The sequence below is a fragment of the Andrena cerasifolii genome, chromosome 8 (assembly GCF_050908995.1).
Source record: "Andrena cerasifolii isolate SP2316 chromosome 8, iyAndCera1_principal, whole genome shotgun sequence".
NCBI lineage: Eukaryota > Metazoa > Arthropoda > Insecta > Hymenoptera > Andrenidae > Andrena > Andrena cerasifolii.
Window position 1 is genome coordinate 629,399 of NC_135125.1, and position 22,001 is coordinate 651,399.

The 22,001-nt window shown below is 38.9% G+C and overlaps 2 protein-coding genes and 1 long non-coding RNA gene across 3 annotated transcripts in view; 2 read left to right on the forward strand and 1 right to left on the reverse strand.

Annotated features, from left to right (window-relative positions):
* LOC143372282 (uncharacterized) overlaps positions 1 to 22,001 on the forward strand; it is a 394,641-nt gene that overhangs the window by 350,080 nt on the left and 22,560 nt on the right. The window lies entirely within an intron of this gene.
* The window catches only part of LOC143372204 (uncharacterized), a 170,582-nt gene that overhangs the window by 136,139 nt on the left and 12,442 nt on the right, over positions 1 to 22,001 (forward strand). The window contains exon 5 of the mRNA XM_076818214.1: positions 149 to 2,070. Coding sequence (XP_076674329.1) covers positions 149 to 2,070 — 1,922 coding nt within the window. The remainder of the gene's footprint in view (positions 1 to 148; positions 2,071 to 22,001) is intronic.
* Positions 9,246 to 10,080, reverse strand: LOC143372256 (uncharacterized). The gene is made up of 2 exons (XM_076818310.1): positions 9,723 to 10,080; positions 9,246 to 9,631 (listed from the first exon to the last, which is right to left on the reverse strand). Exons 1-2 carry the CDS (start codon positions 10,069 to 10,071, stop codon positions 9,261 to 9,263), a joined length of 720 nt encoding a protein of 239 aa, XP_076674425.1. The 5' UTR covers positions 10,072 to 10,080; the 3' UTR covers positions 9,246 to 9,260.

The following is a 22,001-nucleotide window of genomic DNA, read 5'->3' on the forward strand; positions in this document are numbered from 1 at the left end:
AGATTCCGTTAAATGAATCAGCAAATAATTTTATAATTTGTTCATAAAAAGGAGAACGGAATAATAAAATAAAGAATATGACATGGTATAAATATATCGATTTTAATTATGAACTAATCTATTTATAGACCAATTGTTTTCTTTGTAGCACATCCGAACGCATCTGCCCAAAATTCTGGTGTACCGGCGAGGGGCGTTAGTGGAATGAAGGTTCGTTCTAAGAATTATGCTTCTCCAGATTGTGGAGCCAAGGTCGTAGCAGCGAATCCAGAAGCTCGAAGTGCTAGAAGTGTTTTAGTATCTACAAGAGATGAATATATGTTGAACACATGTACCTCGCGTATATGGTTCGTGGTAGAATTGTGCGAGGCTATTCAAGCTAAAAAAATTGAATTGGCCAATTTTGAACTCTTTAGTTCATCGCCAAAGGACTTTTCAGTTTACATTAGCGATCGTTTTCCTATGAGAGATTGGAGTCTCGTTGGCCAGTTCACTGCAAAAGACATAAAGGATACTCAAAGTTTCGTTCTACAGCCACATCTTTTTGGAAAATTTATAAAAGTAGAACTTCAAACATATTACGGGTCAGAACATTTTTGTCCTATTTCGTTATTTCGTGCTTACGGTACCAGCGAATTTGAGGTTTTAGAAACGGAGACAGAAAATCAGATTTCGAGAGATACGATTACAAACGTAGATGATAATGAAGATAGTGATGAAGAAGCTTTGGATATTGAAAATGGTGAACCGCCAAGAAATTTATTTGGTAGTGCTAGAGACGCTGTTTTGAATATTGTGAAAAAAGCAGCCGAAGTATTGGTAAAATCTAGTGAATTAACCGGTAATAACATTACAAAAATTCAACAAAGTATAGATGGTGGTAATATTTTTGACAACTCTTATGTTAGTTGTATGACTCCAAGATATACAATTCTCTGTGATAATTGCTCAGATCAAAAATTTGCAAAGATCTTCCAGTTAGTTAGTTGTAGGGAACAACAATTAAATCAATTGTTAAAAATTGATCTTGTAAATAGAACATTACAACAAAATGGACTCTGCAAACGTTATGGTGTGAAAATCGAAACCTTTGCCAAAAAAACTCGAAAACCAGAACTGGAAAAGCTGAAAAGTACTGTAGAAAAGTATGTGCAAACCAGAGGAAAAACTGCTTTGACAAAGAATTTTCAGCTAACATTTTTAACATCTGTATTTCAACCTGAGTATATAGCGGCCCTCTGCAATGTATTAGCCACAAAGGAACGTAAACTGGTAATGAATACAAGCAATGAAATATCAATTAGCAACTGCAAAGACATTGGTAAGGAAGATGTATTGTCTGAAAGTAGCAAAGACTACAGTAATGCAAGTGCTGATATTTTTAAGTCAGTGTCATCTCCAGAGTTTCAAAGAAATACTCATGATCCATCTAGTGAAGAGGTTGACAAATTTACCAGTATATCTATTGGAACCTCCTCAAATGCTGAAAATTTGGCTTTGCACATTAAACCTAGTAAAACACTTGAAAAGGAAATAGTAAGGAATGATTCCTCAACTCCTGTTTTGGAATCTAGCAAAGATAGTATCGAGGAAACAATTCAGCCTGAATTATTAACAACTACTCCTGTCTTTTTAAATATTGGTCAGCATCCAATTCTAAAAGCCTCTGTGGAGCCACCTATTATTCCAGATGCTTCCATTGAAAATTCACATCAAAATTATACCTCCGATCCAGCAGTTACTATTGACAGTAACGAAGTTGCAAAAGATGATATAACATCCTATATAGATCCCTTGGAATTTGCTGATATACAAAGTAAAATAGAAAGCATGGAACGATTTGATCCAGAAGGAAAACAGGGACAAGCAGAAATTGTTGATCCCGAAATTAAATTATCTTCTCAGGATTCTTTAGCACTTGACTCGTTATTATCTGATCTAAAGGACTTAGAAGGGGAAACTATTCATATTCAAAACGAGCCTGCTGCTAGTGTTTCAATAATGCAGTCAACATCAAACACCATGCCACAGAAGGAATCTGTTTTCCTAAGATTATCTAATAGAATCAAGGTACGTATTTATCACTGAAATCAGTTTATATTATTTTCATATGAGCATACATATATGTATATGAGTCCGTGGAATGTGTTGCCAGTGTAAATCTGATTGCGTTGGAACAGAAAGAAATCTGTAGAATATCTTTAACTGCCAGTCAAAAACGTACGTTGCAGCAGATTATCCCATCCATTTGTTGGAATTAGTCGGATGGACTGACTTTTGGTTGGTGTGTACTACACATACATAATGTTTTGACTCTACATTTGTTTAGAATAGATAAGATACCGAAAACAGAAATTTGTGAAGAAATGAAGGATTGACGACTGGTCCGGGATCGCTTAACTTCTTTCGCTTATCCACTTGTCTATTGTCCTACTCTGTCAGTTTTGCTCTGGGTACTTATGTATAGTCGAGTTCTGCAACGAACAGCTTCGACCGAGGCAGAACAGCGGTCATCTATCGGTTGATATTGGCTGTTACGTTTCTACTTTCCAGGTTAAAGAGATTATGATTTACTTGCGAGTCCGGACGCTAGTTTAACGGAATTAATTTAATCATCCGCGTTTGAGCAAGTCCAGGGGCTTGTCGCTCTGGGATAGTTGAAAGTGATTGAGCGCGATTTTCGACAGGGACTTACAGGGGCCCCGGTAAATACCGAAATTGTTAAATGTAATTACCTTTTTATTGGTCGATGGGTGTTAGTTACCAAACGACGGGCTCTCTGGGCGTCGCGTCGATCTCCTCTACGTGGTTGAATTTGGGTGGGGTCCAATCTCCGGATGCGACCATAATCCCGTGTATGTTCGGAGTGATGGTTTTTAAGATGCGGGCGCAGAGGGTGGCTGTTGCTTCAAACAGGGCGGAAATTTCAGCTGGCTCACTTTTGTAACGTAATACTAGGCGGTGTAGTTGATTTTTTCTATCCGCGCAATGGCCTCTGGGCATCACCACCCTTTAGAAATAGGATTGATATGATTTTCTTTTATTTCCTGCGGCCATGGTTCACGTCTAATACCTGGTTACACCGTGGCGGATGTCCGCTTATAAGTGTCACTTTCGACAGACGTAAAACATGATCGTTTATGAATAATTTCGATCTGTTTATAAATGCTTAAGGGTTGTGTGATCGCGTAGTTCGCTTTTTACGTCCACACGATGACACCGTGGACCACAGTCCGCTTGTAAGTGACAATTCTGGTGGGTGCAAATTGCGAACATTCAAGTAACATTTCATCGATTAAAATGGAGAAAGCTATTGATCGCGAAAATCGCGTTTCACACCCAATGCCCGATGACACCGTGGGCGGTTGTCCGCTTGTAAGTGTCACCATTGACGGGTGCAAATCACGACCTGGTCATTCATAACTCCTCGATTAATACAATCATTTACTTGAAAAAGGTGATAATGCCTGAGTTAGGAATAAGATATTGGGGGGTAAACTTTACTCAATTAAAATCACAACAATTAAATTACTACTGCGACCCTCGAGTGGTCGGTCCATTTTTATAGGGCTTCCGATCACTCCTTCTCTAGGATTGTCACATGACAAATCAAAGGTGGGAGACCTCATCGTACAGCACCTGCCTGGGATCTTCCAGGAAGAATCTTCCCATCGCGCTACTCGAGAGTTTTGTTTATTAAATTTGGAGTTTAGATCTGCTGCGCACCATTTCGGTGTCTTCTTCACAACTAATACGTATTTCGCTGCGTTACCTGACTCCCAGTAGCGGCAATAGTTAAATTCTTAAATACTTTAATTTATATTTTAGTTTTCTACGCTATTGGGTTACGATATGTTCTGCACGATCAGTTTCGTACAGCCTACGTACTACGGGGTTGAAGTTAAGATACATCGGTTCCGTATTGGAGCTCGGTTTACGGGAAATAACGGGAGGGCCAGCTTCTAGCGATGATTATGAGCGCAGATCCGTGCTGGTGTTGGCTGCGTTGGCTGATAGGGCCTTCCGTTCCACGCTGAATGTCAGGTGGTGTTGGTTGGACCATCCTGGTGTGTGTAGCCGGCTGGTCGCCAGCTCCTGCGATAGTTGCTCTCCTGCTCGCTGTTGCTGTCCGTGGATTCTCGGCTCGATCTTTTCTTATTATAGATTACGGTTACAGTGCCTTTTCGGCTATGTATTACGTTGATAACTTATGTAAGGTGGTTATAATACCTCCAAAGTTCGAATTATTGAGATAAGTGGGTTAAGGATTAATTATTAGCTGACTCTACGTCGCGGGACGTGACATTGGCATAACCTAATTTACCCGTATCCGAATTATCTTATACGTATTTGTCTACATTTCTCATGATAAATAGCAACAGGTTGGCACTGGCAACAAAATTGTCCATCCTAATACCTTCTTAAAATTCTCGTGGTAAGATAAACGCCTTATTGCCAATTTAGTTGGCGGTAAAAGAATAAGTCTATGTTTTTTTACTTACAAGGAACACCACTTAAGTGTCATATGTTCATTTTGATGGAACTTATGGGGGAAGTAGTTCTTGAAAAAATATTTCGTACGTATTTTTTGTTTGCAACAGTCTACAGGACCATCATTTAATCTTGCAACCCGCGCTCGCGCGAATAGGTAAGACAGCAACACCGCTTCACGGACGCATTCCACTACAACTATGCACTGGCCTGGAGGTCGGGAAGCTGCCAGCGACCGCTGGACTGCAGTGATGCCCGAGCATCGAAAATTTTAGGATGGTCTCTTTCAAATTATCTTCCCAAAGAGCTATTCGGAATTTCTCGGCCCAGGTAAGCGAGCCGCGCGCTCCGCTTTTATGATCGGTTTACCACTCGCACCCCAGATTACTATACTGAGTAAACCTGTACGGAAAGATTTTTCGCCACCCGCGTGTAAAAGCCACAATAATGGCGCATTGTTCCAAAAAATGACAAAAAAAATTCAGACCCAAAAATTGTAGAAAAAAATTCTAACAGCGCTACAATCAAAGACACGTCCCATTAGTTACCCCGTACGTCCGATCTATGCATGCACTGCATTAAGGATAAAATCATAAAAAAGAAAACCAGAGAAATAGATTCTGAGGTCTGCAGAACTAACACATAATTGAATAAAGATATGATACAATAATGATACAGAAACAACTAGCCTATTGTCTGTCAAAACACCATGAATTTTAAAAAGAGCATTAAATACAGTATCAAATAAACAGTTTGCAAATGCTTTTCACAACAATTATGGTTAAAAAATTGATAAAATGAAAAATAACTAAACGTAAAATATATTAAATTATCCATTATTAAGAGGGAATGAATTTTCCTCATTTTGCGGCGCAAATTGCATTCCGATATCTTTTACAGTTCAAAAGTTATACGAATAAGGCCCAAAATTCTTCAACCCGAGCAACTAATGCGTCAGCATGGTCTAATACCGCAGCTGGATCGTGGCACAGGTAGATATTTTCACGGAGAACGGGATCGGTGCGATCGCATTCTTAAAATGGCTACCGTTTTCTTCCCCGCCTGCTACGTCAAATTTAATATCCTCTGGCGAAAGCCAAAAGCACCCTGTCCTCGCTACTGGCATCTAAAAGACCGTACACTTTCATCATCAGCTCATAGACGGCGGAAGTATCAGCCAGCGCATGGTTGTAGTGGAATGCGTCCGTGAGACGCTGTTGAGCGTGAGTTGCAAGATTAAATTATGACCCTGTTTATCTAGGAGATGAAATCAGCTATCAAAGTTCGGGATGAAAAGCACGTTTGCCTAAATATCGTGGAAACTATGCGGTGTGAAAAAAAAATATTTTAGACAAAAATTATGTACTTTTTGATAATAAATTCAGACCACTTCAACCGATTCGTGATATTGTCAAATTGTTCAAACAATATATTAAAAAATAGTAATTTTCACTTATTTTTCTTACAAATCGTTGATCAGTGTTTGCGTAAATTCTTGAACGTAAACTGTAAACCAAAATAAGAAATACGCTCTCGCCTTCGCCGGACAAGAGTGAGGCAGACGTGGTGGGGATAGCGAAAAGTCCGTATCGTGTACACCAAACCGAGACCATAACGAGACAATACTGTACTTAGAAATTGTTAGTTTGAATTTGGTAATAAAAATTAGGTTCACTATATTGAGCTCCCTAAGAAGAACAAACGGCAATAATAGGAATGAAAGAAAGAGAGGGGCAAAGCGAAGTCGTGGCGAAGAAAGAGAAATTATGAGGAAGAAAGGAGAGGATTTTAAGCATGACTTTACATTTATAGGATAGAATGTACAGTGGAAACGAAGACGGATAGCTATCCTGTTCGGCTAGCAGGAATAGGGAAAATGAAATAGGGGTAGAATTAGGGGTATGAAAGGATCTGAAAAGAAGGTGTTGTGGCCAAAATGTCGCCTTTATATTTGGAGGGTGTAAGTCTCCGACGACACAATGTCACACTCCGTGCTGTTTTTACGCCACTCGAGTTCACTGGTTGAGGATGATTGGAATGTGATAGGTTGAGTGAAATCAAACACATACACTACAGCGCGTAACAATGAATAATAACATAACGATATATTTTAATCACTATTGATGGAAATAAGTAATAGACGAGGTTGTGTTACAGTAATCTCACGCGATTGTAATGTCCAGAAAGTATAAGCGGTTTGTCGATGCTGACGGTAAGAGAGTTTTGTTTGATCTGATTTTTCAAAGTGGTCTCTCTGGCGCTGCGAAGATCACGAAACCCTTTCGGGGGTGTGTCTTAACTAGGAGGTGATCTAAATGATTGCTCATTGGTTGAACTGATTTGGCTGGAACGACGAAAAGTGACTGGGAAGGGGCAAGTTTGATTTCGGAGAAACCGAACCGATCAGCGCGACGTCGTGCCGTCTGTTTATTATTGGCAACGTCTGGAAAAGCGTAATCTCGACTCGGTCTAAGAGCCCCTATTCCAACTACGCCGGTCGTAAATTCGTAGTCCCAAAGTGTTAGGCCCCGACTGACAGACCAAGTGTCTGCCACGTGCGGACTGGCAACGCGCAGAGCACAGTACGATCCACTTGGAGTTTGAAAATAACATCGTTACGCTCAACAGAAGGAAAATGGTGGAAATGGAATGGGGAGTTGGAGACATTAAAGAATGTAAGAGGGGATGAAAACGGGGAAAGAGAGAAGGAGGAAGAAACACTGGGGAAAAAAGTAAAGGGGCAGAGGAAACGGCAGGGAATAAAGGAAACAGTAGAAGAGGCTGAGAACACAGGATTATGAAACAAAGATTTTGGATTTTGGGAGGAGATAGAAAAGTGGGATATAATAGGTCTAGTTTTTTAGCCTGTCTTCGCCAGGCATTACTATCCTATATAATAAGACGCCTAAGATAACCACAATTTTTGTTGGAAACCCCCTAGAAACAGTTTTCGTTGCGGAATACGAAATTTTACGACTTTTGGGTACCAGAAGGGTACCTGTCTAATTGGTCTCTTGAAAGGCATTTCGAGGGGCCTTGTCAGTCCCATTTAGTAATATCGAGATGATAATTAGCCCAAAACCTTCCTTGAGAATTGTACTACACGTTAAAGAATGCCGCATCGAAATTGATGTATTAGTTCCTGAGTTTTGAGGGAACAAGGAAACATACATTTTCATTTATATATGTAATAAAAAAATAAATAATAATAATAAAGAAAGAAAGAAGAGAAGAAGAAGAGAAGAGATGAGTCTTCGTCGATTAAAATAACTTCAGGGTTCTTATAATGACCTAACATTTCATCCTTAGGCGTCTCTCTTAAGCTGCATGTCATAAACAAGATCAAAATAATTATTGTGTTCACTAATTTGGGAAAATCTTAACTCGAGCGAGTTTATACCTGTGTCTATTATTAAAAAAAACTTAATCTTATATTTTTGTTTGGCATCGACAGTAGGCTTATCATGACACTCATAATTAAATTGTCCATTTTTAGATCTAATTGGATGTTTAAGCGAAGTGTCAAAACTTGTCTCGTTGTCAGTTTGAGAGGCTAATTCTTTGGCATCTACAAGAACTTGATTAAATTAATTCTTCTGAACGTGAGTTTTCAAAAAATTCTTTGGGATTCTTTAATAATAGAATTACAGAACTTAACTCAAAGACTTTTACTTTGCAAATTATAATAGGGCATACAAATTTAAATTGTTTAACTTGATTCACGAAACCAGAAGCTTCATCTTGTGCAGAGGTGTCCATATCGGAATCTTCATATACATAAACAATGCATCATAAAGACGTATTTAAACACAATATATAAGTCTGTACTAAATTTAAACATGTATGACCTACTTTTTTTTATCGTTTTTCCAAAAAGTTTTACATTTTTATTGGGTTTTGTTGATTATAATTTTTGCTTCTTCTATCAATTTTGGCGCTCTGGGCGGTTGCCCTGTTTGCGCCCCCCCCCCCACATACACACACACGCACGTTGGGCCTGTTACGTGCCGCGGGCTTTAGTGTTCGAGCGGCACATTTATACACGCAAATTTCGATTAGGGGTATCCCACAGTCCTTAGACTGTCAGAAATTGTGTTAGGTATCTAATTTTAACAAAAACAATTCCCAATTAATTAATAATCCGCGACAACACCGTGGGAAGACGCAGTCTCCTGCACCAGATGTAGAGTATACAATTCCGTCAATCTTCTAAGAAGCAACCCAGTCCGCGCATTCCTGATGTAGCCGTTACTGATTATGTTACAATGTTTAGCGCGACGGTCAGAGGTGTTCTTAACGAGGGTTCTCCCACAATGCTGCAAGGCATTGTTGAAACCAGGGACTTAATACCGGTATGATTTGGATACCGGTATTACGCCAGGGACTTCATACCGGTATGGTTTGGATACCGGTATTACGGCCCAGGGACTTCATACCGGTATAACTTGGATACCGCTATAATTTGGACACCGGTATTACACTATACCGAAAACCGAAATAAATACCAATATTTTTTCGGTTTTCCTCTTGTAAAAATGGTAGGTTAAGATTAAGACAGGTTTTTCTTTTTCATTAAAACAATAAAATATTTAAAAACAATAAAAATATATTTAAGAACTACCAACTTATAAGTTTGGATTAGTCCTAAGTATTAAGCTGTCGTTGACAATATCATCAGACAAATTGTAACGTAATGGTGACAGGACATATTTTAATGAAGAAAATAATCTTTTGACACTAACTTGGGTTGGCGGCACTGCTAACGCTATTTATGCTAATGCATACAATTCTGGATTATTGTTTCTTTCTTTATTCCAGAATTCTAAAATATTCTGTTTGGAATCTAAACCCGGTTGGTCTGCAAATTTCCGCAACATATTCATGACATCTAAGGAACATATCGTATTATCGTGCCTACGTCTTGTACGATCTAATTCTTTTAACATATTCTCCACTTCATCTACTGCAACTTCATCTTCAGCTGCAATTGAGGTACTTGGAGTGCAGTTAGTACTAATTGAACTCCTATGTTGTTGCAGTATTTTTTCTTGGTACGCCCATGTACGTACCAGATGAGTTTTCGCTTGTACCATTTGTTGTTCGGTTAATACAATGTTGAACCGTACATCGAGGAACATGCCTACTAAGAAAACATCATGGTGACTATTAACTTCTACAATTTGCTGATGATTTAAAATCACGTTACATTGAACATCAAGGAACGTACATACTTGCCAAGAAAACATCATTATTAAATAATTTTTTTTCTCGAAGTTTCATGGCTTCGACGAGTTTCTCCGATAATATTGACTTTAATCTTCTTGTTTCCAGTATACATTGCGACCATGTCCTATAAAAATCTCCAATGAGTAGTTGCTCTTGTTGTAATTTTTTGGTCGCAATGCGGGCTGGAAGTAAGCAACGCACTATGTCACCTATTTCTATCCACGTGTGTGGACTTAAATAGCGATCTTTGTTTTTCGCGTCACAACATTCTTTTAATTCGCCGAGCCGTTCCAGCATATCTAACGTTGAATGCCAACGCGTAGAGCAATCTATGATTGTTTTTTTTTTGTGCATTGCTTTTAAAAACCTCTTAACTACTGGTGAACGTAATTTTTTGCACACTTCTCGCGCTTCACTTATTGTGGCAGGAATTTTCTTATCTTTCTGTGTGAGCAGCACAGCGTACTGATCGAATTTGATATTTTTCAGTACTGTCATCCTTTTCGTTAACAGTTGAAATGACTTCTTCGTTATCTGATAATGAAAATTCAAATTCTTCGTCATTTTCATTCCCATATATTTCATCTGTCGATAATGAAACTTTCGCAATCGCTGTCATCTTCACCATTGTCGGATTCGAAATCCGTCTGATCATTTCCTACTAGTTTCACAAGTTTAATCATATTGGAACCATTATCAGTCGTGATCGAATAAATTTGGTTTACAGATATTCCGTAAGTCAGGAGTACGTTTTTTAATATTTCTTTCATATTTTCAGCAGTATGTCTGTTGTATACTTCTTTTACTGCTAATGTATTTAAAACAACTTCTGTACCATCTACATATTGTACATCGATCCCAAGAAATAAGCGGTCTATGCAGGTCGCAGCATCGATTTGTAAAGAGAGTAATTTTCCGTTTAACTGTTTATTCAGATTGTCTCTGAACAAATTTGCCTTCATTTTTACTGCATTTCGTACTTCTTGTGGCGAAATAGATAAAACTGATGTCGACGGTGTCATGCAAACAATTTTTTGAAACGCTGCGTCGTTAATTAAACTATACGGTCGCCCATGAACAGTAACTAAATTTACGCATTCATCTAATACTTTGTCTCTAATATGTCTCTTACTATTAAGAGAGTTTGAATTATCTATTTCCGTTTCTTCTTCTTTCCGTTTTTTCTTTTGTAACATAACTAAGGTCAATTCATCTGGATGCGGCGAAGACAAATGTGATAACAAATTTGTACCATGATTTCCCTAAAAATATATATCTTAAAAAATATAATCAAATATGTATTTACAAAATACTTACGGTAACTTTGTGACCACAATCCTTAATTACACATATCGATTTATTATGCGACAAATTATAATTGAAGTATTCATACACAACATTTGCCCTCTTCCGGCCCAATTCTTAGACTAATATTACACTAATATTAACACTAAAGAACAAAAAAAAACTAAACGTACCCATTAGAAACTAAAAGTACATTAATGAATTATGAATAGTGAATTCAAAAGTAAAAATAACGTAATAAATTCAATACTATACAGTATACAACTAATAAATTAATTTCCAAAAATATTTTCCTGTTGCTAGTAAGTACGTATTGCTTAACGTTCGCTCACAGAGCAGGGGGGCCAAGCCGTCTTTGTTTGGCTGAAGTTTTCCCGTTTAGTTAGCACCTTATTGGTAGGAGGCGCTAGGTATATCACACACACATACCTACGTGTATCAGTGAGCACGACACGCAACCTTTCGACGTTGGTGAAATGTTACCATGACGACCGTCGTCATTTAGAAATGTTTGGCGCAGACACGAGGAAGTGTCCTCACTTTCCCTGGTTTACCCTTTCTAATGCCGCCTGACCATGGATTGTCGCGTCAGTGACGCGTATGCAGCAGATAGAAGGATATACAAAGAAATTGAATATATTTTCTTTTCCTAAGAAAAGAAGAAATATTCAATTTCAATGTTTATCCTTCTATCTGCTGCATACGTGTCGCTGGCGCGACGATCCGTGGACAGGTTTTAAAGTAAACGGTGCATTACACGTATACACATACACATACGTCCCAATTCACACATTCACAGTTTAGTACGCACCTCATTGGTAGGAGGCACTACAAACTCTGCTTCAACTTTCGTAAGAGGGAAGCTTGGCCCCCCTGTCACAGAGTGACGAGTCTCCACGTTTTCGTCACCGATCTCGAGAACAAATCTTCATTTGTTTATATTTCGCCTCCACTTCATCGCTGAGCCACTCTGTTATCCCTTTCTCACATGAGGGACGTAAGGAAGACGATATATAAGACGGCACCAAACGACGTCGCTATACTTGGCGTTTGAAATCGACGTACCGACGAATGTAACATTGTAACATCTTATTCTCTTTCACTCGCGATCACACTATAGATATTAGAAAAATGCTGGTGATTCCTTTGGTTTCGGTATTACAACGATTTCAGTTCTATATCGGTTTGGATATAATTTTGGTAACATAATAGCAGTAATAAAATAATACCGGTCTTAAATCTCTGCTTACAAATATCTTGAAAATTGTAATAGAATAACAAAACCGAAAAAATTACCGGTAAATATAGGTAAATATACCGGTATTTTCATATGCCGGTATGATCTCATACCGGTATTTTTGTATTTCGGTTTCTATAAGGGTTACGATGGTACAACTGAAAAATACCGGTATAATACCGGTATTTTTCGTACCGGTAGGAGTCCCTGCAAAGATCTCGTCCTATACAAGCCCGCACTGAGTTATTGTTAGGGATGGATATCCATGTTACGGAAGGTTTAACAGTAACTAAATTTTTGCTCAATTGTAAGGTTCAAATGTGAATGATTTTCCTTTTATTCTTTTACTAATGAGTTAGAGAGGCTGGGGAGCCAAGGGAAAATCCCAAAATACTGGTTAAACCAATATTGACTCTCCGTTACCTCTGCATGCACAATGATCAAATAAAATACATGAAATTAATCTCTTTACGTGAGACGACGCTTGCCGATCAATTCGGAATTACAATATTTAAAGATAGAATGCGCAACTCACCCACTTTATCGGTACACTTTAAAAACGTATACATTTTGGCTGTTTGTCTTTGAACAATACGCAATGGAAGCACCTTTCCGTGCCTGGGAAAGAGGGAAATCACACTCACACACTATATATATGATTAATACAATATCAGTAAGTAAGTAATAATAAGCAAACACAAAACAGATTTGAGATCTAACTGAAGGCTGATCTCGTCGCAACTGTTTTATAGCGTAACGTAATAGTTAAACGGCAATATTTAATGAATTTAAAACGCAGATTTATAAAATTGAGAAAACGATGAAGTTAGAAAACGTTTAACGTGGAAAGATGAGTCCATTCACTAAAACTTATGAATCTCTGGCTCGAAATAGAATTTAAATTAAGAAAAAGAAATTACTATCCACGGACACTCGTCACGCTCTCCGCGACTGTACGACAAAGAGTGCCTTCAGCTTCGCGCCTTCAGGCGCGTTCAGCCGCGAGGACCGATCCGAGATAAGCTGACACTGCAATCCTAATCATGCCCCAGCAACAGATGCATGATGTCATTAGGTGTTCTCACCTTCATCCGTCTATACTTTATACTTGTGCGCTACCGGCGCCAAACAGGGTACTCTCGTCCTCACGCATTCTGGCACTCAGATCACTCCTTTACATTGATGCGACGATTCGACGGTCGGAAATGCGCTCGATGAGGTTTCACCAGAATGCTGGATGCATTGTCAAGACGCACCCCCGCCGCTTACATTTAATCAATGTCGCGAGGTATGCGACATTGATTATGCAAAGATAAAATACAGTAAGCAAGAGTGCGCTCGACTAGGGATTTCCCAGAACGCTAAGCGTTGTCGAAGCACTTTGCCCACTAGCAAAAGAAAACGCAACTAGAAATAGATTTTAAAAATTTTTATAAAGTTTCGGGACGTAACATGTGCAAGCGTTACTGCTTCCGACACATATTCATTTATGTTTTTGAAATTAGAATAGTCAATTTTTAAACCAAGCATTCTTGATAAACCTTTGTCTTCATATGCTTTTGACAAATTAAGCCAGACTTCACGTGCAGTTGTAGTGTTCTGAACATGTACGTGACAATGTTTTTTTTTATATTTAGACAGATTGTCGCCAAAGCCCTTTGATCTTTTCTTACGTTAGGTGTATTTGTATTGGAAGGATCAACACACTCCCAAAGGTCCATCCCAATTAATGTCATTTTCATCATGAATTTCCATTATGAGAAATTCGACATTCCATACAACTTTGGATCAATTGTGGGAATATTTCCCTGGAATCCCACGGTCGTGGTATTTAAATCAATTGGTGTCCCACCAGAACTTTCATCAGGCATTTTTGAGCCTTGCTGGAAACCACGTGCTAGATTTTAGGTTAGGTGCTAGCATGCACAGCCTTCTCTATCTTATAGTGATTCAAAAGAAAAAACTATATAATTCAATAGTTCCAAAAAAAGAAAAAACGGACCATCCTGGGCCCATAATATGTTAGAACTAATAATTAAATGAACACCATACGCTTACTTGCATAACAGCGTATATTAATTGAACAGAGTGAAAAGGTTACATGTTAAGTACATGATGCAATAACGTACAATGAAACAGGAATGAAAAGCGCCGCAGTGCGGTCAACTTACAAACTAAACATCCATCTCAGAAATGGTTGGTCGAATGGTCTTCAGTACACAAAATCTCCCACCTTGTCTAATAGTTTGTACGTCATCAAGAATATGGGTATTTTCTGCCGTTGGTGGAGGGAACGAAAATCGACAATGATTCCCATTTTTAAAACACGTATGTGTACGCCTGTGTACTTGTAGACGTGTCACCAGATCTTTAAGTTCATCTTCGTCACTATCGGGAAGTCGACAAGTTATCACTTTATCGATTAACTCAATTCCTTCTGAGCTATCGAAAAGGGGCATGACTTGACACCAAATAACCATATGAATGTTTGGAGATCCTCTTACAAGGGGAGGACATCAAGTGGTAGACATCGATTTTGATAAGCCTTGGCACGATGGATCTATGTCGAAAATAAGTAAATACGAGTCCGAGCATTTCTGCCAATGGGCCTTAATAATAGAGATATTTACATGTAAATTATTAAACATTTCATAGCGTTCCAGTAAAATACAAAAGCCATAATCTATACTTAAAGATATGCCGTGGAGCGTTCGGTATGACGTTGGCGTGGTGTTGTTGGGGCTTTAGTTCGAGTGGGCGAGCGTGCTAGTCGCTTAACATCCAAACGGTTTCTGCAAGTCTAGCCAATTTCGACACTATTTTGTTTTGCTTAACATCATTGAAACTGTGGGTATCCTTAGAGGGTACCTGGAAATATTATTATTATCTGGAACGTATTGAACTTCACTCAAATAGTAGCAGTTCAACGATATTAATTGGGCTACAGGAGCGTCGCCTGTGCTGGCGTCATGGCGTCGCTCCCAGCGCATTCTCAAACCCAGCGCAAAGGACATAAGAGGGCGAGTAACGAGGAAAGGAAAAGGATGAGCTCTCAACCGCTAACTGCATCGACTGAAAAGGAATTTCAAAAAGTTCTCAGAGAATTGGGCGCCCGAGCGCAGTGTCCAGTCACACCTAACTTAAATGTTAAGAGGAAGAATTTTGAGGTTAGGAATGTGCAGACAAGTAGGACGCAATGTGCCCCCTCATCTTCGAGTCAGGAACAGGGTAAGGAAACTTAGTTAACGCCAAAAAAGCCGGTGAGCCCACAGTCTATTGAGAGGAGGGGAGGGGCACAATCTCCAACTCTCACACATAATCAGTTCGATTTGCTATCCACGGAGGGAGCAATCGTTGGACAAGAAGCAGCAATGGAGATTGGGGGTAGCGAGGTTATAGATACTCCTATCGTCAGCAACGTTATAATCCCGAATATATCAAAGGAAGCAACGGAGATCCCTTCTCCCCAGGCAAAGGGTAAGTCAAGACCCTCACCAATTTATTGTATAGGGATGTCAATCAAGAGCATACTACAAGCTATCAAGGATGAGATCCCACGAAACGAAATAATGTTAAAAGACATTGGTAGTGACACCACAGCCATCAGTGTAACAGCGATGGGAAACTTCAACAAAATGAAGGTGATTCTAGAAAATCTCAATACCAAGTTTTATTCATATACCCCTATCCACCTTAAAAATAAGCTGCTTGTGCTAAAAGGTATACAGGGTGATTTCAGTGAGCAGGATATTATAGGGGAAATAGACAGCTTGGAGTTACAATACGTAAAAATAATTAAAATTACCAAAATCACACTTGGACAGTCTGACAGCGCACCCACGCACTTCCTGGTACAGCTGTCTCCGGACAGCATCCCAAGTGCGTTAACTAAACAAGGTAGATTGGCCTGTCAAAGAGTATATTGGGAGCCTTACAGAAAGAACAAGGTCTTTCAATGTAAAAATGGTCAGAGGGCTGGTCAATCCAGCGCCAATTGTAGGTTAGGGTACAGGTGTGTTAAATGTATGAACAATCATGGTCCAGGTGAATGCACGGTGGATAAAGATGCAGGCACATCACAAGCAGCATATGTGAATTGCGGCGAACAGGGGCATCCTGCTAGTTACAGAGGTTGCAGATACCTCAAAGTGGCCCAGGAGATCATAACCTTAAAAAGGGCACAAGTCAAAGTTAACATTTCACAAAAAGTTAACAGGATCAGCAAACCGGTCACTCAGGGTTTGTCCTTTTCACAAGCTACGCAAAATGCTACAAATCTGCACCATATGAAACAAATCCCAACGCGGCAGGATGCTAACCTCGTAAGGAACAACCATAATTTTCCACCTCCATCTTTACCACATAGGTATGCCAAACAAAACGACGTTTATTATCATCAGCCCTCAATCGCTCAAGGTCCTAATTCAGACATATAATAGCTGTGCGGTGATTGCGTGTAAGCGCAATCACCGCACAGCTATCAGATGTTAGAAGACAGATAGACAATAATACCTCCAAAATTGAACACTTGCATAGATCTCTGAATGTGCAATGGCCCTAAAAATCAAGGAATTAAAAATTATAGCTTTGAACGTTAACTCTACTGTCAGGCACGTGCGTAGAGCCAATTTGAAAGACCCCATAGGGAAAACCAACCCGGACATTCTACTGCTCAGCGAGACAAAGTTAAATAAGAACTACAGAATTGCTTTTGATGGATATAACATGGTACGTAATGATCGACCGGCTGAGAAGCGTGGAGGGGGCACGGCGATTCTAGTCAAAAAGGTTTTTAAATACAAAGAGATCCTGTATAGAAATACTGCTACCAAACCATTATTAGAAGCAACAGTTATTAAAATCAAATGCGGCAGCAAAAATCTGTACATCATTAGTATTTATGCCACTAATAGTTCAGATGCATCAATATTAAGCGAGCTGAATGATCTTCTGGACAGGATCAACGCGAACGATCAAAGTAATTACTTCATTATTGCGGGGGATTTGAACGCACGTAGAAGAGAGTGGGGGGACTGTGCATTCAATTCCGGGGGGGGGGGGGGTCTGTGTTAGGTCTGGGTACATAAGGACCTGGGAAGCTACGCAATCAGTCAAATATAAATTTAGAATAATACCTCCAGCAGAACCTACCTTCCTGTCTGCAGGTTCAGTTTTGGACGTCTGCATCGTCGACACTCGGCTTACATTCAAAAACATGTGGAATGATAAATTAAAAACACTTTATTATGACAGCGACCATAGAGCAATAATTGCAGAGATTTCATTGGATAACGATTTAGACGTCCCTATCGCAAATATGGACCCTAAGGCACATCTTACTTACAAGAAATGTAACTGGGATAAGTTCAGAAACGAAATTAAAAGAAGCAACTCGACCCCAATCCCAGAGGACAGAAACCTCACAAATCTTGAAATTGATGAGCATCTGCAATCACTGGAACACGGCATCCGCTCTGCATTAGATAAGTCCACACCAAAATATAAAAGAAGAGATTACACTGACCTGTATACCAACATCAAAATAAGGAAATTCATAAAATATAAATCATTTATAGTTTTGCAAATACATAGATCATACAAACTTGGATATGTACCCTCGGAAATCAATTTTCTCAAAGAACTTCTGAAATCAATCAGGAAATCCATAGAGATAGAAATGAAGATAAATATTAGCAGTTACTGGGAGAATAAGGAGAAAGAAGTGGATCAGCAGAGAAATGACAACTTTTTTCCGAAAATTAACAGGTTCTTCCGCAGCAAGCCACACAATTAAATTGACTTGATACAAATTGATGTCGGGAATCAAGACTGGATCGAAGAACTTAACATACCGGAAGAGCATATTATAAATGAGGGTAACAAACTTACGGTGGCCGGACATGTGAATATAGCGAATGTCATGGGTAAACACTACCAAGCTGTTAATACTCCTTCAGCTAGCGATAATAGTAATAGACTACATAATCTAATAGAGGAGGATAGCACAAAACTTAAAGAAGAGTTACATCAATTTAGAATGCATCAAAAACACCTAACACAATTCTCCGATGTCAACCGAGCAACAAATCCATTAGGCCCGGATGTAGACTACAATATATTCACCAGTGTGGCAGAGGTTGCGAAAACAATTAGCAAAATTAAGGGGAAAACTTCGACCGGAATAGACGGAATTCCGAACATAGCAATTAAAAACATACCTGACCAAATTTTAGTTCAATATACAATCCTTTTTAATAATATCATTAACAATTTGCATTACCCAGGTAAATGAACGACAGCTATAGTAACACCCATTTTAAAAAAGGATAAGGATCCTGAGAAACCAGCAAGCTATAAGCCAATAAGTTTACTTCCGAATATTAGCAAGATTTTCGAGACAATAGTGAATTCAGCTCTTTACTTTCATTGCCAAAGATATAATATAATACCGGCACAGCAATTCGGTTTCAGGCATAGACACTCGACTACACACTCGATCCATAAATTGCTAAATGATGTTCATGTCAGCATAAACGAAAAAAAAAAAAATGGTTGGAACATGCTTGATCGACATCGAGAAAGCCTTCGACTCGGTGTGGATTGACGGGTTGATGTTTAAATTGCGCAGGAAGAATTTCCCGGGGAACTTTGTGGAGGAAAAAATAAAACACACAAACACACAAATTAATTGTTTGTTTATTAGAAATAGTGATGATATATATTAATACTGAAAAATACACGTGCGTCTCTGAATGCACCCTTTTCGATCACGAGGTCCGAACAGGAAGTACATAACCCCAAAAAATATAAATACAAGATGGCATTCTAAGCATGGAATGTAAGCTGGGACTGGCAGCTGCCATCTACTGTACAAACAATGAGACTTATAATAAAGATAAGAGAAAACAACTCCACAGACTTGTGTCTACTTATACGTGTTATGTTGTCAAGCAGGAAGTTCGCAACGCAAATAGGAGGTAATACCTCTTCGATAGAATTCGATATTTTGGATGGTCTGCAACAGGGCACTGTAAATGCGCCGATTTTATTTAACATATATACCGCTGACGTCCACAGCTTGTATAACATTAACCAAGGTAGTAAAGTCATTAGATCATGCGCGTATGCGGACGTCTTGATCGTTTATGTGGAAGGGAAAAAGCCGTCGAAAATACAAGCGGATCTGCAAACTACGGTAAATCACATACAGATTCCCTACAAAATCTGGAAATTAAAAATAAACCCACTAAAATGCGAGACGTTAGTGTTTAAGAAACCTACAAGATTCTTAAGTAAAAATCAAAACAGGAATTTAAGAAGGTTTGGTATTGAGATTGTAGACATCACTCACAAGGAAAGTATAAAAATACCGCATAAAGTATCAGTTAAGTATTTAGGCATTCAAATAGATAATTTAGTAAGGATGTCCAAACATGTGGATATTCAAATTAATAAGGCTCGCAAGACATTTTACAGCTGTGGTAGGTTGTTCTATTCTAGAAACTTGAGCAACAGAGCGAATATAATATGTTATATGTTATTAATAAGACCAATCATTACGTACGCAGCTCCCACATGGTTTAACATTAACGCGTCCACAATGGAGAAAATTAGAAGGTTTGAACGACAAATAATTAGACATTGTATTTTTAAACACAGGTCGGCCTCCTTTAATTATACCAAATTTATCAACAACATTGTAATATATAAGGAATTAAACATAACTAGAATAGACAACTTCATACTACAATTGATTAGGGACTATTATGCATCTTCTATTTCCATTGAAGACAACGATATTATCAAAGACATTTTGAAAGTAGGCGACGAATATGCTGGGTACTCTTTGATTACTGGTTATATACCCCCTCAGGTATTCACATTTTTGGACAAGAAAGGCTATATCCAAAATGAATTAAACATACCGACAATATATCATTGGCCTAGACACAAAGCTAACAAAAAAATTATGTATGACCCTATTGTGAATCCTTTTAACACTCCAGAGGCATTTAAATACTCTACTGGTTTACCTCCAATTGATTACTACAGCATTGCGAGACTTAGAGATAAGTATTGGTGGCTGAATGCAAATTGTACGTGTATTATAGTCCTGAAAAATAGAATTCTCTTTTTTTTTAAACAGGTGTTAATTGTTCAGAAACATACAATAAAACTGATTGGCGACAATAAAACACAGGAAAAGAGCCATTCAATATAATATGTATCTCTACTGGTTCGTTTGCGAACGAATCTCATAGAGAAACTACAATGTCCTTGCTGACTAGGTCTTAAACTTTATTCTAACAGGTACTGTTATTCAGTTGTCACCTAGGTACATTGCACAGGATAGGAGCTGGGGAAAAATTTACTGAAAAAAAAACTCAGAACCGATATGTTGCTCTTGTGGCAAAGGCTTAAAGATTAGGGCTTATCAAGTAAAACTTACGGACTATAGATAGACAATATATACAATATTTACAGCTGCATCCAGGGTTCTTACGATAAGTAAGAGCTCCAAGATACCAGTTAAAAAAACCAACTATCGAGGGAAACTTAGGGATTCTACAAGTCAGCTTTTTCGCTCACTTAGTTCTCGGATGTGTACATCGGTGGGCTCAAGCCACCAGTATTTTTTAAAATTAAGCCTGCTGAAGTCGAAGTAATCGACGCTTGGCAGTGCAGTTGAGAACTTGTATAAGTTGCTGTATCCGGGGTGGTCATACGGGCTACCCGCGACTCTCTTGTTGGCTTTATTCCTTCTCCAATGGTAAAGAGTGGGGATGTTTTCAGCATTTTGAATTAAACTGGCTTTGTCGCAAAAAAATGAACGCTTGCGGGGTAGTATATCCTGTGGCAAGTTGTCTCCGAGATCTGTCTGGAGATTGCCGCGCCAGGGAGTTAATAATATTATTGTCTATATGGGGCAGGTTGCGAAAATAATTTCTAACCAGTTTAATTGCAAAAGAGTTGAATCGGGGGGTGTCAGCTATTTTATATAATGTTTGGTTTGAAATATAATGACGCTAATCAGAATGTTGAGACCTGTATAGTTTGAGACAAACTCTGAGGCACTTGCGTTCGAAGGCCTGCATCTTTTCCATCATCGTATGGTTGGAATTCCACCATATCGGCGCTGCGTAAGATAAGATGGGCCTGATAAGGAGCATGTATAGGATCACCTTCGATCGCGCATTTAAGTGAATGTTATGGAACATTCTACAGTTCGCCAGGAACGCTGTACGGGCCTTCTCCAGCTGCGCATCAAGGTGCAAGTTGCCTCGTAATAGATAATCGACAAGGACTCCCAAGTATTTGACCACTTTCTTGTGGGGGATAGCTACCCTGTTCGTAGTGCCCGGGGTGGTGGTAAAAATTTGAAATTCGTTGTTCCCAGCTTTGATTTTGAATGAGAGCAAGTCTACAGGTTTTCTAAATAGAATCGTTTCGCATTTAGAAGGGTTAATTTTTAGATTCCATTGTGTGGAGTAATTATTAACCTTTTGAACAATGTCTTCAAGCATGTTTTGCACAATTACAACTCTATTACTCGACACGTATATTATCATGTCGTCAGCGAAAACTATTGCTGAGGCCTTTTCAGGCTCGTTGAACTGAAACAAATTAGGCAGATCGCTAGTGTATAGATTAAATAAAATGGGAGAATTGACTGTCCCCTGTTGCAGACCCTCGTTAATCGTAAAAATTTCCAAAGAAATGCCTATCCCGTTCCGCGTTACGA